The sequence below is a fragment of the Lissotriton helveticus genome, chromosome 5_1 (assembly GCF_964261635.1).
Source record: "Lissotriton helveticus chromosome 5_1, aLisHel1.1, whole genome shotgun sequence".
NCBI classification, from domain to species: Eukaryota; Metazoa; Chordata; class Amphibia; order Caudata; family Salamandridae; genus Lissotriton; species Lissotriton helveticus.
Window position 1 is genome coordinate 459,896,511 of NC_136065.1, and position 15,599 is coordinate 459,912,109.

Here is a 15,599-nt window from a genome sequence, read left to right on the forward strand (position 1 = left end):
AAGAAACCTTGATGGATCTACACAAATGACCCCTTGCTGAATTCAGAAGTTTGTCTACTTGTCTAAAATGTATAGCTTTCCATGATCCATTATTGATTTCACACCCATTTCTACCATTAACTGGAAAGAGGTAAAAAATGTTGACTTTCTGATAAAAGTCTGTCATTCCCTAAAAGCTGGGAAAATTGTGATTTCAGCCCCACAAACCCTTTTTTTATACCATTTGCAGGGAAAAACCCAGACGCTTTCATTTGCAGCCGTTTTCCAATTTTTCCCCCAAAAAACTAAATGTTGCTGTATTTTGGCTAATTTCTGGGACCCCTTGAGAGGAATCCACAAACCCTGGGTACCTTTAGAATCCCCATGATGTTGGAAGAATGAAAAGGACACAAATTTGGTGTGGATACCTTATGTGGTCAAAAAGTTACAGGGGCCTAAGCGCGCACTACCCCAAATAGCCAAAAAAAGGCTTAGCACAGGGGGGGAAAAGGCCTAGCAGCGAAGGGGTTAAGATATTTGAGTTGAGAGTTCTGGGACTGTAGTAACTGGACATGGTGCCAGAGATCGGCTGGAGGTAGATATCCCCATGTCAGAAGTCGGTCCTAAGAGTGAAAAATTATTGACTCTCTTGTAGCCAGGCCTTTTCTGTATTGATGCTGTTCCCATGAGGCACAGGGCCAAGACTGATTTGCATATAGCTGTGTCTGAACTGGGGTGGCAAAGTGAGCTAAAGAATGATGGATTCAACCCAGATCTGTGACTGGGGGTGAGTGTCTGAAAAGTTTCAGCGCTCCGTCCATCATCTCCTTGTGTTTGCTTTGTTTGCCCTAAGTTGGCAGGGTATGCCCAGTCGTGGGTCTCTTGCTCACTTTGCCACTGAATTCAAGCTAGCCTGGCCGAAGAGGAGTGTTGCCCCGAAACCGGTCCAGGATGCTTGTTTTCGGTCGAGGGAAGACATGGCTTTGCAGTTTGGGCTTGTCTGTTCCCATGAGGCACAGGGCCCAGACACATTTGCATATAGCTGTGTCTGAACTGGGGAGGCAAAGTGAGCTAAAGAATAATGATGGATTCAACCCATATCTGTAAATGGGGGTGAGTGTCTGAAAAATGTCAGCACTCTGTCCATCATCTCCTTGTGTTTGCTTTGTTTGCTCTAAGTTGGCAGGATATGCCCAGACGTGGGTCCCTTGCTCACTTTGCCACTGGATTCAAGCTAGCCTGGCTTAAGAGGGGGGTACCCCGAAACCAGTCCCAGGATGCTGGTTTCGTGTCCAGGGAAGACATGGCTTTGAGGTTCGGGCTGGTCTGCAGTTCTGGCTGGTCTGTTCCCATGAGGCACAGGGCCAAAACTGATTTGCATATAGCTGTGTCTGAACTGGAGCAGTGAAGTGAGCTAAAGAATGATGATGGATTCAACCCAGATCTGTGATTGGGGGTGTGTCTGAAAAGTTTCAGTGCTCTGTCCATCTTCTCCTTGTGTTTGCCAGGAGCAGAGGTCTTCAAACTTTTGTCGGCCGAGCCCCCCCATCTAAACCTTTTTACACGTCGAGCCCCCCTACCACCGCCGCCACCCCCGCCACCTGACAAAAAAGTTCTGGAGGCTGGCACTCTGCATCATTGTTGGCCATTCCCTCCTGCAGAGCCCAGGTCGTATAGGGCAAATAATATTAAATAAAGGTAGAGTGTATAGTAAACTGAAGTTTTTGGTAGTCCATGTGCTTATTCTAAAGTTCAAATGAAAAGTCTCCAAGAAAAAAGTTAGCAGAAAAAATTACATTGGTGCTTTATTTTTCACATAAAACACGAAATGTAGGCTAGATTAGCAAAAACGCTCCCTAAACACAGGTGTGGGAGTGCATGTTTTTCTCCACAGAGACAATGTGTGGATGGATTCTTGCTTCTGCCATACTTAGGTTGATCTCCAGTTCCAGTCTTGAGCAGTGCCTTGAAATGGGAGTGCTCACAAAATGTTGTAATATTTTTTTTTGCAGTTTTATATAGTGCAAACATGACCCAAAGGTATTGGAGCGCTTTACAGGAGCATCTTTTACATTACACAAGCACACATTCATTTTTTGAAAGCACAGTGAAATTAAGTGATTTTCCCAGAATCACAGGACGTTGAGCAGACATCAAGAATTGAACCTGGTTTCCCAGCTCTACAGTCATCAGCTCTGGCTGCTGTGCCACATCCTTGCCCCTAAACAAGATATCAGAAAAAGAAGTTCCACAAAACATGCTTTCTGACACAATTGTAAAATCCATGATTATGTGGAGTATGGCCAGGTGTTGCCATGCTTCCGGTTTTAGACGTCACATGGCTTGAGGAGAGCTCCAGTGGGTAGACCCCCTGTGAGCGGTCCCATTTCAATCTCTGCCCTCCCTGCAAGTTTCAACAGCAGCTAGGGCCGAGGGGTCTGATTGCATTGCTAAACACTGATAATCTGTAGTCCCCCTTTGTCACTCACCTCCACGCAGACATGGCTGCAGAGCATGGGTACATGAGGCAGGACACAACAGTAAGATATGTTATGGACACGGATTTTATCATGTGAGAATTGACAGTATCTGAATCGGTGGCGACAGCCATGTCAAAGGCCTTAAAAAAACATACAGGACCTCCTGTCTGACCAGTTTCGACTTGCAAAGGGTCGCAGTTCGGACACACCCTGTGGGTGCAGGAGGATCCCCAAAGTGTGGATCAGAGATAAGAGAAGTCCGGAACAAAGGCATACTCTTTTGACAAGTTTCAGTTGCGAAGACCAGATGGATGAGGTAGCTGCTGGGCCCAGTGGTGTATTTTGACCGATTAGGGTGCCGCCCATAAAGGGGCTTCTGACTAAGACCTGGGGGATACAAATGCCTTCACATCAGGTGTGCAACGCCCATAGGGCTCAAAGGGCTTTGTCATGTGTGTCAGCCCGGGATGAGACAGCTTCCCGGGCACACACACAGACAGTTTTGGAGCTGCCAGCCGCACCAGAGTACTTCACACAAACATGATTGTTTGCCATCACAGACTACTACTGCAGGGCTAAGCCACAATCCAAATCTGTGCAATTCAGAAGCTGGTCTTTAAAAGACCATTTCATGTCAACAAGGCTTTGTTTTTTTTCACTCCTTCTTAGAGCCTTCCCCAACTGTTGCGCCTCTGGCCTGTGACTCCAGACACTCTCAGCCAACCATGGCTTGGTCAAAGCAAGTTAATTTAAAATGACTTTTCTGTGACCACATTTACAAACAATGCCATTCGTGAAGTAGTAGATGCAGTGGAAGGTACAATGCAATTCACTGAATCATGTGAAAGTTGCTAAGGTGTTACAAACATGATTGTTTGCCATCAAAGATTAATACTGCAGGGCTAAACTACAATCCAAATCTGTGCAATTCAGAAGCTGGTCTTTAAAAGACCATTTCGCGGTTCAAGGCTTTGTATTTTTTTCACCCCATCTTAGAGCCCCTGCATGTCTACTCTTCCTATTGCTGGAAGAATTAGCCCCCAGCCCCCTCTCCAACTGTTGCGCCTCTGGCCTCTGACTCCAGACACTCTCAGCCGGGCCCACAGCAAAAGGAGCTGCAGCAGCCCGGCTGAGACACATGACTCGTCAAGGTGAAGTGTTGGAGTGAGGTGCATGCCCCCCCTGAAGGGAAGCTGCGCCCCCCCAGGGGGGCGCGCCCCACAGTTTGAAGACCTATGGCCTAGAGTATAGCAACACACTGTACGCAGGCACCACCAGTGAACTCATGAGAAGGCTCCAGACAATACAGAACTCAGCGACCAGACTGATCCTCAACCTGCCCAAAATGACCCAAGACTGATTTGCATATAGCTGTGTCTGAACTGGTGTGGTGAAGTGAGCTAAAGAATGATGATGGATTCAACCCAGGTCTGTGACTGGGGGTGTGTCTGAAAAGTTTCAGCGCTCCATTCCTCATCTCCTTGTGTTTGCCTAGACTACAGCAACACACTGTAAGCAGGCACCACTAGTGAACTCATGAGAAGGCTCCAGACAATACAGAACTTAGCGACCAGACTGATCCTCAACCTGCCCAAAAGGGTCCCTATCACCCAGCACCTAAGAAACCTCCACTGGCTCCCAATACAGTAAAGATGTCAATTCAAACCACTGACGCACTCCTAAAAAGCCCTCCACGACCAAGGACCAGCATACATGAAACACTGCCTGAATCTCCACCAATCATCCAGAAACCTTTGCTCCACCTCCTACGCCCTGGCACAGACAACACGCATCTACCATAGCCACAGCGGAGGACGCTTATTCTCCCACCTCACATTGCCAAGTCCTGGAAAGCCCTCCATCTACGAACATCACACTCGCTGACAGATGTCCGATAGAAACTCAAGACCTGGCTCTTCGACTAAGCCCAGCATTCTAGGGCCTGGATAAACTCACTGGTGATAAGCCACACTATACAAGTACTGATTGATGATGGAGTAGGATCCAGAAGTGTGCCAAAAATGGGCAGCATAGTCTCTTTAAAGGTCTCGATTTGCTGCTACGACACAGATGGACCTGGAAAAGTGGGGCGCATCAGACCAGAATCAGAATTGGCTCTTCAGGAGGTTGGGAGAGAAACCGTGATGTACGCTGACACCCTTATGCCATCTCTGGCGATTGAGAATGGTGGGAAGGTGCCAGTTCCTGCTCAAACTTCTTGTGCTTCTTCTTTAAATTTACCCTAAGATTTCTACTGTGCTAAAGATCTTCTGCGAGAACAAGACTTTGCCCTCAACATTGACCAGGGAATGGTGTTGAGTCTTGTGGAGTTTGTCAACTTAGAGCTTCACTTTGTGATCTCGTATGTCCTCCCTGGGCATCTAAGCACAGTCATCGCAGCTTTTGGAGTCATGTTCTAAACCCAGACAAGAGGCACACCTTCTGGGGATCTGCCCAGCCATTTGTTTGTGACAGTCCCTACAAGGTTTAACCCCTGTTGCTTTAGGAGGGCACATTTCCCTTGCACACTGGAAACATTTTTCTGTAAAAATCTCATCCGAGACTAAAGGATTAGAGCTCCAGAAGAAGGCACAGACGTGCATGTGTGACACTTATACGCAGCTCATTCATACTTTCCAGAGTGGAATGACGTCTGTGTGGAGACGCATGACCCCACCTACCAGCTCACAGTAATACCGCTCTACAGTTTTTCCGGAGGCCAGTCTGACACCTGGGGAAAAAAGGTGAGGAATGTGCATTTAGGAGTATCTGGTTACACTTCTCATGCCTTGATGGTATGATACAGGAAAGGGCACAGTCACTTAAATCTCAGCTTACAATTATCAATCCTACCTGGGAAGCCCAGTGCTCTCACACAGATACTAAGCAACTGCAGGTCTCAACTATAGGCCTCAGCTACAGGGTTTGCTTAGTTTTAACTCTCAATTCTCATATCATTTGAACACAGATCACCTTCAAAGAGATTACTTCTATATTTGCGTCCTAATCAAATAATCGAAAACTAGTATTGTGGACATAAAAGCAGTAAATTGACCAGCAGGCCAATACATTTAAATTACTTGTAAACATTTAGGACAGGAGACAAGATACTACGTCATGACTTCAGTCTAGGAGTGTCAACGGTACAGTGCAGAAGTGGTTTGATTTCATGGGGAGCTGCCCTACCACCAGGGGTACAACAATGGAAGACCAATTTGGACTGGTGTTGCTCTACCGAAAATGTTGTGTATGAAGGCAGGGGTAGAACTGCGAAAGGGGAGAAAGTCTGGCACCACTGGGTAGCTTATAGAGGTTTGTAAAGGTAAGAAGGGAAAAGGGGGTGGAAGGTGGGTTTGGTGTCAGATGACACCTGGGTTCTTACATGAGAGCGGTTATAACTGCAAGATTCATAATTCAATGTACCAACAGTTTGTAATACGAACATTGTATGTGGGTAAGTCTCTATCAACTATTTACATGGATGTTGTACTGTATACGTTTATATCCAATAAAAATATTTGTTAAAAAAAAAAGAAGTGGTTTAATTTCCAACTGCTACATAGTACTCATCAGGTGAAATTGTCTGCAGGTCTCTCCGAAAACACTCAAATTTGATGTAGACCAATGCAGGGCTCATCTTTGAATATGTCCCCATTCAATGTTTACACTCCCCAGTGACTACGATTACATTGGCAGTTTTAAACCAGTTATTACAACCAGTAATTTTAACCTACTCCAGAGCTGATCACAATAGAAAAGCGTGCGTCATTGCCCTAGAGAACAACAGCATTTTTACACTCAACCGCCGCCTCCCCCAGGATCAACCAACAGCTTTCACCTGGCTATTGCACAAAACGAATGCAATCCTGGATTAAACCCTGGTAGACATAGATCTGTTCTCAAGGATCACCCATTATAGCATATCAGCTAGAGTGGAGAACAACCTTTTTCCCAGCATGTGGAACTACTGCCATGCCCATCCAGAGCCACTAACGCACATGACCTGCTTATGACACTCAGCGTCCACAATCTGAAATGTCTCACTGGGAATGGATCCATGGCAGAGACCATTATGGACTTCATATCCTCGTTACTAGCACATTTGAGCCCCACACAAAGGACAATACCGCTACAAGCCTGGGAGTCTCTGACAATGGTTCTCCATCAAATTCCACTCAACGATCCAATAATGAAAATCCGAAAGCACATATCTAATTGAATCCCCTGTCTGTCCTCCTAAACAACAGTGCCACTCCTGAAAAAGAGAGCAATGGAGAAGGCGTTTACATACAATGAAAGCCCAGGAGTGTATTATGTTTATTTTCTAATTCCAAGCCAAGATGGCACCCACCAAATGGTCACGGAACTGCATTCACATAAGGAAAAACAGATCCAAGATGATAACTCTTCAAGATGGCATGCCAGTCTTAGAAACAGATGATTTCTTAACAATCATGAGCTATAAGGAGGCTTAGATCCGCATCGCAATCCACCCGAAGCATCACAAGCACTTTAGCTTTGTGATTTATAGCACACCACACAAATTCCTTGCATATCCTTTCGGAATAGTATTCTTCCAAAGATGTTAGAAAAATATTGGCCAATAGTTGCAACGTACATACATCATCAAGCAATACATGTACATCAATACTCAGATGAGTGGTTGGTTGGGGAATTAATTTCTTAATGCCAGAGAAGAACAGGCAGTAATTTAATTACTGCAAATGTTGGGCTACAAAAGTAGGACAAAGAAAATCTCAAGAGCCCCTCATCTGTGTCACATCAGGGTGTTTTTTTATCTGAGATACTGATAGGACGAGACATCGAAAAGCAAATGGTTCTAAAGTAAAAGACCATAAAACAGCAGTAACACCATTATGCAATGCACAAGTTTAAAAAAAAGAAAGGTGGGGACTAACCAAGTTGGGCACTATGCAAGTGACCTCAAGGTGTGTGAAATCGCATGGCTCATGGCATCACAGGCAGATGCATCACAGCCCATGGCCTAACAGGAAGTGATGTCACAAGAAGTGACATAAGATCTTAAGAGCTCACACATATGTTTAGCGGGTCTATCATGAATACATTTGCGTGCATTACAATATTTAACAAAATGAGACTTTGTTTCAGGATGTGCCCAAAAAAGTGACGCAACCCCTACGCAAAATCTGGGCCTCAATTTATACACTTATTTTTTAAATCCCACCACTAGGAAATTGGCAACAAGGAGACACATGGCAGTAAACCTGTTATGCTTCACTGGTTTCAAAGAGCATTTTAAAATATCATATGGGGTTAAGACACCTGCTACAGAGATCTTTGCGTGCCCGGCAAATCTCCGGGAATAATATTAACGGTAAGATGAATGAATGATTACGTGCTTGTATAGCGCATGGCTACCCGGGGGCATCCCAGCGCTTTAGACCGAGCACGAAACACCACTCACTGAAAGAGGAAAGTCTTCAGCCCTTTCCTAAAGGCCAGATGGTTGGATTCCAGCCGAATGCAGTCCGGAAGCTGATTCCAAAGTTTGGCTGTGTGAAATGAGAAGTGACGGCCACCCATACACGTCCGCTTGACCCTAGGGACTATAAGAAGGTTTGTGTGGTTCGATCTAAGAGGTCGAGAGATCTGGTGGTGAAGAAACATGGGGCGTAGAAGGTCCGGCCATTGTCGGTGGTTGACTTGTGAACCATACACATGGCCTTGAAGCGGATCCTCTCCTGCACCGGCAACCAGTGCAGAGCTTGCAGTGCCGCCTTAGCAGAACTATATTTAGGGACATCTATGAGGAGGCGGGCCGCACAGTTCTGGACAGACTGCAATGGTGCACCCAAATAGACCGCATTCGCGTAGTCCAAACAGGACAGTATGAGTGTCTGGACCAGAAGGCGTCTAGCCTTGGGGGGAAGTAAGGCCAGAACTTTCCATAGAGATCTGAGCACGCCATAACATGTTGCCGCAACCTTGCGTGCCTGCACTTGAAAACCCAAACTAGGGTCCAACCATACACCCAAGCTCTTAATTCGGATCTTAGGAGGAGGAGGAGGGCCCAGAGACTCTGGCCCCCAAGGATCCAGATTAATGGGGGCATTGTAACCTAGCATCATGATTTCGGTCTTTGCCCCATTAAGCTTCAGGAAGGAGAAGTCCATCCATGCCAGAACCTCAGAGAGACAGGGGGAAAGATTATTTATCACTGTCTCATCTGCGTCGGCGCGTGAGAGGGAGACAACCAACTGCGTATCATCGGCGTAGGTGACCAATTGAACTCCCCAGGGGAGGACCAAGTCAGCCAAAGGCCTCATGTAGATATTAAACATGGTGGGACTTAGTGACGAACCCTGGGGTACGCCATATTGCAGGGGGATCTGTCTAGAGGTTGCTACATCCTCAAACACGGCGAAGGTTATGTCAGCAAGAAAGGAACTGAGCCATTTAAGGGCAGTCCCTGCGACTCCTACCTCCCTTAGGCGCTGAATCATTGGCAGATGGTTGACCGTATCGAAGGCTGCACTGAGGTCCAGCAGGACCACTGCAGCGCAGCCTCCCGAGTTAACAATCTTTCTCGCTTCCTCGACAACGGCCACCAAGGCCGTCTCGGTTCCCTGCCTACTTCTAAAACCCATCTGGGTGGGATACAAGACTTCGTTAGACTCAATAAACGAGGATAATACAGAGTTTACATGTTTCTCCGCAATCTTACCTAGCCCAGGCAGCAAAGATATGGGCCGATAATTTGACAAGTCGTCAGGGTCTAAACTGGCCTTTTTTAGCAGTGCCTTGACTTAAGCCTGCTTCCATAGAGGGGGAACTATGCCCGCTGACAATGAAGAATTGACAACATCCCTAATGACTGGTGCGACAGTTGCAGAGGCCAACTTAAGAACAGATGAGGGCGCAACATCAGAGGGGGAGCCGGATTTGAGGTTCCCCAAAAGTCCTTCGACTGTGGCTAGGTCAAGCAAAGGAAAAGACTCCAGCATAACAGGTAGTGCGGGGGGTTCTGCCGGAAAGTTGATTTCTCTACGATGGAACGAGGCGTAAATAGTTGCCACCTTAGAGGCAAAGAAATTCGCAAGCTCATCGCAGCGTTTCTGGGGATCCGACGATGTGTAAAGAGGGCTGGGGGGGGGGGTGGGGGTGTCACCAAAGATTTTAAAATTTAAAAAATTTCCCTAGGGGAGTTGACAGCGGCCTCAATTTTACCCTGGTAATAAGAGGCTTGTGCAACTTTTATTTGGTTTTTATATGTTCGTACTGCCAATCTCCAGCTCCAGACAGCTTGCAACTCTGCTTAAGTTGTTTTATTTCGCAAGAATACCAGGGTTTGTTATTGGATCCAATGCGGTGGCAGACATCTGACTTGGGAAGAGTAAGATCAAGTGAGGCATCTAACCAACTATTAAAAACTGAGTTGGCCGTGACATGGCAATCACAGGGGGGAGGCGGGGATATTGACAGGTGGGCAACCCAGTTATCCAGCTAAAGTCTAGACCAGATCCGGCTCAGCTTCGCCGTTAATCTGACTGGGTGATTTTGGTCAGGGGGTGACCACAGAAATGATAACAGAGCATGATCTGACCAAGGAACAAAGAGCGACTGTTCCCAACGAATATTGTCGAGGTTGGTAAAATAGTGGTCGATGAAATGGCCAGCAGTGTGAGTAGGACCAGCTACGATTTGAGTGAGCTGTAGTGTACCAAGCCCTTCCATAAGGTCCCGCGACGGGGAAATCTCTGGCTCGTCGAGGTGGATGTTAAAATCGTCCAAGATGGAAAAATTAGGGGCAGCAGTAATAGTATCTGTGATCTTATCATGGAGGTTGTTGCAGAAATTATTATGTGCTCCTGGTGGGCGATATACCAAGATCCCCGAGAAAGAGCATGTGGGGGAGAAAGAGATGGGTAATGACAAACTCTCGCAGTCTAATAAGGGACTGCTAGAAGTCCGACATCCAAATATACATCAATGAATGATTGCAACCCCTCCTCCCCACCCCGTCAGACGATCCTGTCTGCTTATTGAATAGTTAGGTGGCAGGGCTCGGACTACATCAGAGTCCGAAGCCTCATTCAGCCAGGTTTCAGTTAAAAATAAAATATCAGGGTCCCGATCTTCCAACAACATGCAAATTTCATTTGCATGTTTAGGAAGAGAACGGCAGTTGAGAAGGGCTAAAGAATATGGTTTAACTCTTCCTTCAGTGTGAGGGGGCGTTTCTACAGTCCCAGTAGCAACTTTACGGTGAGTGCAAGGAGTCAGTATATCATCAGGAGATATAGAGTGAGGACATAAAGATGTTACGTCACTTCTCAGACTCCAAAGCTGCTCCTCACTATAAGTAATTTTGCCGGATCTGTTCGCAGACGGGCTTTCCTTTGGCGCTCCTTCGGCGCAAGAGAGGCACGTCCGCTGTTCGCGTCCGCTGTTCACGTCCGCTGCGCGGAGACATGATCGTCTAGATTTATAGCGTCACAGCGCGCGCCAGAAAGCCTACTCCGCCAACCAGCGTGCCTCCCTAAGATGGCCGCTGAACTTGCAGGCAGCCTCCGTGGGTCAAAGTGAACTCAGCGCCTACTCGGCTGAGTGGGGGCAGAAGGCGGCGAGATGCGGCGCAGATTCAAAGAGGTAACTAAGTGGGCTTTAAAATTACAAGAATAAAAATTACGAACATGTGCAAATAGCAGCTCCCGGCTTCCGCCTCAGGAGTGGTGAGAGTGGTACTAGATCTGACGCGAGCGCTGCCAGACGCTTGATTTATAGCATCACAGCGCGCACCAAAAAGCCTAGTCCGCCAACCAGCGTGCCTCCCTAAGATGGCCGCTCAACTTGCAGGCAGCCTCCGTGGGTCAAAGTGAACTCAGCGCCTACTCGGCTGAGTGGGGGCAGAAGGCGGCGAGATGCGGCGCAGATTCAAAGAGGTAACAAAGTGGGCTTTAAAATTACAAGATTAAAAATTACGAACATGTGCAAATAGCAGCTCCCGGCTTCCGCCTAAGGAGTGGTGAGAGTGGTACTAGATAACTTTGGAGGTTAACATATTTGCTACAGAGATCTGTGTTTGGTCTAGTCCTAGTTTTAAATCAAGGAAGCAGAGTGTTAATTTGTCTCCTGCAAAGAACATTATGTAACACGTAGACGTCACATTTTTATTTTATGTATATGGTAAGTGGGTTACTACTTTTAACAGAGATCCTTTTATTACTTGAAGTTCATAAATTGTAATCCTTCTAATATAGCACAGTGATTTATGAAGGACATGTGGCTACTACAAATTGTAACCTTCACAGTCTTATGTAACACATCCTGTACACTGATTTACACACACACACACGATTTATTGCCAATATATAATCATGAGTACGTGCGATGAAAGTGCTCTGACACCCTGCATTTGGATGAGTAGCGCTATAAAATAAATAAAACAAAATAGTGGCATTTAAATAATTTGTGTAAATACTGGGACAGTCCAACACATTGACATTCTTACAGTGCATGCATGTGTCTTGTATACAGGGACTGAACAAAGTCAAAAGTGTGCCTCTCCTAAACACCTGTGAAGTGATAAGCTGTGCGCCTTTGTTTCCCCTCCATTGCAGTTAGGTGTAAGGCTCCTGATAGCTCCCAGCCAGAATACTCCTACCAAAGGAGGCATGATGGCTCCTTAACTTCGGCCTTTGTTATGGGCGCAATGGAATCTGATAAGCCTCCTCTGCGTCTGAACGTTGCAGCTATTAACAAAAGCACACAATGTACTGGCGCTCCTGAATTTGTCCCGAGGTCTGAAAATTACACCGGGACATGTTTAGCATATTTCTGTGGGGCCCAACCTTTTAGCAGGGTACACGGTATCCACCCTGCGAAAAAAGTGGGTAGACGCCGTCTACCCGCATGTACTCTCGACTCGTGCTTGACAATTATGTCTGCCTATTTTAGCTTGCTTACACGGCAAAGCCTACAGTTCCACAAAGGAATGGAAATCATTTTCTCACAAAAATAGATGAGTCAGAGAATCATCCAAATATACATGAAAAACTGAATCATTAAATAGAAGGAAAATGCTACTTACCAGTATGCATCTGTTCCTGTCATGTAGGGCTGCAGAACCACACACTATTGCATTAGATCACCATCTGGTGCTGGGCCCGGATGATTACACTTTGTTGTTGTCTTGGAAGAGTCTTTGTCTGTTGGATGACTCCTCCCTTAGATCGTAGTGCGCATGGGCATGGACTCCATCTTCAGATTGTTTTCGCCATTGGGCAAATTATGGAGTTGTATGAGTACGGATAAAGATGTCCATGTGTTGTGTATCTAAATAAGATAATACTGGAACAGATACAGGTAGCCGGGGAGGTGGGTGGGCGTGTGTGGTTCTGCAGCCCTACATGCCAAGAACAGATGCATACTGGTAAGTAGCATTTTCCGTTCGAGGCATATGGGCTGCAGACCACACACTATTGCATAGATTGCACAGCAGTTTCTCCCTTAGCGGCGACCACCCGCATCTGTTGCAGTAGTTTGAAATAATGTTTTGAGTACAGCCTGGCCCACACTTGCTTGTTGTTTTACCTGCACATCTACACAATAGTGTTTTGTGAATGTGTGCGGAGTAGAAAATGTAGCTGCTTTACAGATGTCATGTAATGGTATGTTTCCTAGGAAAGTGTGAACAAACAAGGACCCCCTGGGTAGTGATAGCTAGAGACTCCTAGGGCAGGGTAAATAAAATTTATTAATGTTTATTCGTGAGTGTTTGCCTATTCCCTGTTCTATTTGGTCCAATTATCTGTGGTCTGCTGCTTTGATTGCCTAGGAAGTTTTTGTACACATATGTTTCCTAGGAATGCCATAGATGCCCCTAACGTATGGGTAGAATGAGCCCTAGGGGGAATGGATAGAGTGCGTTTTGCTTTTTGGTAACAAATTTGGATGCACTTAACAATCCATCTTGCAATGCCTGATTTTGAAATAGGATTGCCTTTATGTGGAGAAGAAAAGGACACAAACAGTTGTTTAGTTTTATGAAATGGTTTTGTCCTATCAATATAGTAGAGAAGCGCTCTTTTTTACATCTAATGTATGTAGAGCTCTTTCCGCAACTGTTTGCGGTTGGGGAAAAAATACCGGCAACTCAATAGATTGGTTGAGGTGGAATGGTGAAATGACCTTTGGCAGAAACTTTGGATTTGTTTTAAGAACCACTTTATTGTGATGAAGTTGTATGAATGGTTCTTGAATTGTTAATGCCTGGATCTCACTTACTCTTCTAAGTGAGGTAACAGCTACAAAACAGCAACTTTCCATGTAACGAACTGTAATTCACACTTATGTAATGGTTCAAATGGAGGACCCATATGTCTGGTGAGAACAATATTTAAATTCCATACTGGAGAGGGTGGTATTCTGGGAGGAATTATTATTTTGAGTCCTTCCATAAACGCTTTGATAGCAGGTACTCTAAACAATGACAAATGTTGTCTGTTTTGAAGAAATGCTGCTATAGCCGCAAGATGTAATCTGATTGAGGAGTACGCTAAATTAGATCTTTGCAGATGTAACAGGTAGCATATGATGTTTTGTATGGAAACATCTAGGGGGTTGATGTTATTTGTACAATACAAAATAAACTTTTTCCACTTTGCTGCGTAACATGCTCTAGTGGTAGTGCGTCTTGCTTCTTTTATGACATTCATGCAATCAGGCGGTAAATTTAGGTATCCAAATTCTAAGACCTCAGGAGCCAAATCGCTAGATTGAGCTGCATTGGGTCCGGATGCATGATCTCTCCATGGTTCTGTGTCAGTAGATGTGGGGAGAGTTTCAGTTTGTGATGTGGTACTACTGAGAGCTCTAGTAGCGTGGTGTACCACGGTTGTCTTGCCCACGTTGGTGCTATGAGAATCAATGTGAGAGAATGTTGCTGTAGCTTGAGTACCACTAATGAAATCAGTGGGAGAGGTGGAAAAGCCTACGCAAATTTGTTTGACCAGTTCATCCATACCGCATTGCCTTTGGATAATGGGTGTGGGTATCTGGCGGCGAAGCTTGGGCATTTGAAGTTGCGGTGTGTAGCAAACAGATCTATCTTGGGTTGACCCCACTTGTCAAAAAATAGCAGAAGAACTGGATGATGAAGTTCCCATTTGTGTATCTGTTGTCTTTGACGACTTAACACATCTTCAACTTGATTGTGAACTCCTGGTAGATGTTCTGCTAACAGAAAAATGTTCTGAGGAATGGTCAACCTCCATATGCTCTGCGCCACCCGGGAGAGCTGTAGGGAGTGTGTTCCTCCTTGTTTTTGAATGTAGTACATGGCTGTCAAATTGTCCGTACGGACTAGTACAGCTTTGTTTGATACGTAATGTTGAAACGATTTTAGAAGCTAGAAAAATCGCTAATAACTCTAGATGATTTATGTGGAGTAGTTTGTGTTGAAGTGTCCATGTACCCTGTACTGTTTGTCTTTGTAAATGCGCACCCAATCCTGTGAGAGAGGCGTCTGTGGTTAGTATCACTTGTGGAACAGGTTCTATAAACGGCCGGCCCTTGTAAAGGTTTTAGGTGTTCCACCATTACAGAGAGCGATATGTCCGGTCGTGTACCACCACCAGATCTGTTATTTGTTGCTGAGCCTGAATCCACTGACTTGCTAAGCACTCTTGTATGGGGCGCATTTGTAGTCTTGCGTGTGGTACTATAAAAATGCAAGATGCCATCATTCCTATTAATAATTAACAACAAGGGGTGGTGATGGACAGAGTCTCTGAATTAAGCAGAAAACTCTCACCCAGTCAAGAGATCAGGGCTAGATCCAACACCGTTTTTTAGCTCACTGCATCATCCCAGTTTCAGAACCTGGCTGTATGCAAATTAGTCTGTTCCTGTCCCAGTGCATGATGGGAACAGGGCAAACCAAACTACAAAGCCAATTCTTACACTGGAAAGGAAACAAGCTACCGGGGACCGGTTTCTGGCATTTCAGCCTCTTCGGCCCGGCTTGCTTGAATCCTGATGGTGCAGTGAGCAAGGGACTCATGTCTGAGCATACCCTTCCACGCTTAGGGTGGACAAAATAATTAACAACAAGGGGTGGTGATGGACAGAGTCTCTGAATTAAGCAGAAAACTCTCA

General features: G+C 45.7%; 1 protein-coding gene across 1 annotated transcript in view; it reads right to left on the reverse strand.

Annotated features, from left to right (window-relative positions):
* Positions 1-15,599, reverse strand: part of LOC144752493 (uncharacterized) — a 100,961-nt gene that overhangs the window by 76,756 nt on the left and 8,606 nt on the right. The window contains exon 2 of the mRNA XM_078640405.1: positions 8,158-9,088. Within this exon, the coding sequence (XP_078496531.1) occupies positions 8,158-9,088 (931 nt within the window). The remainder of the gene's footprint in view (positions 1-8,157; positions 9,089-15,599) is intronic.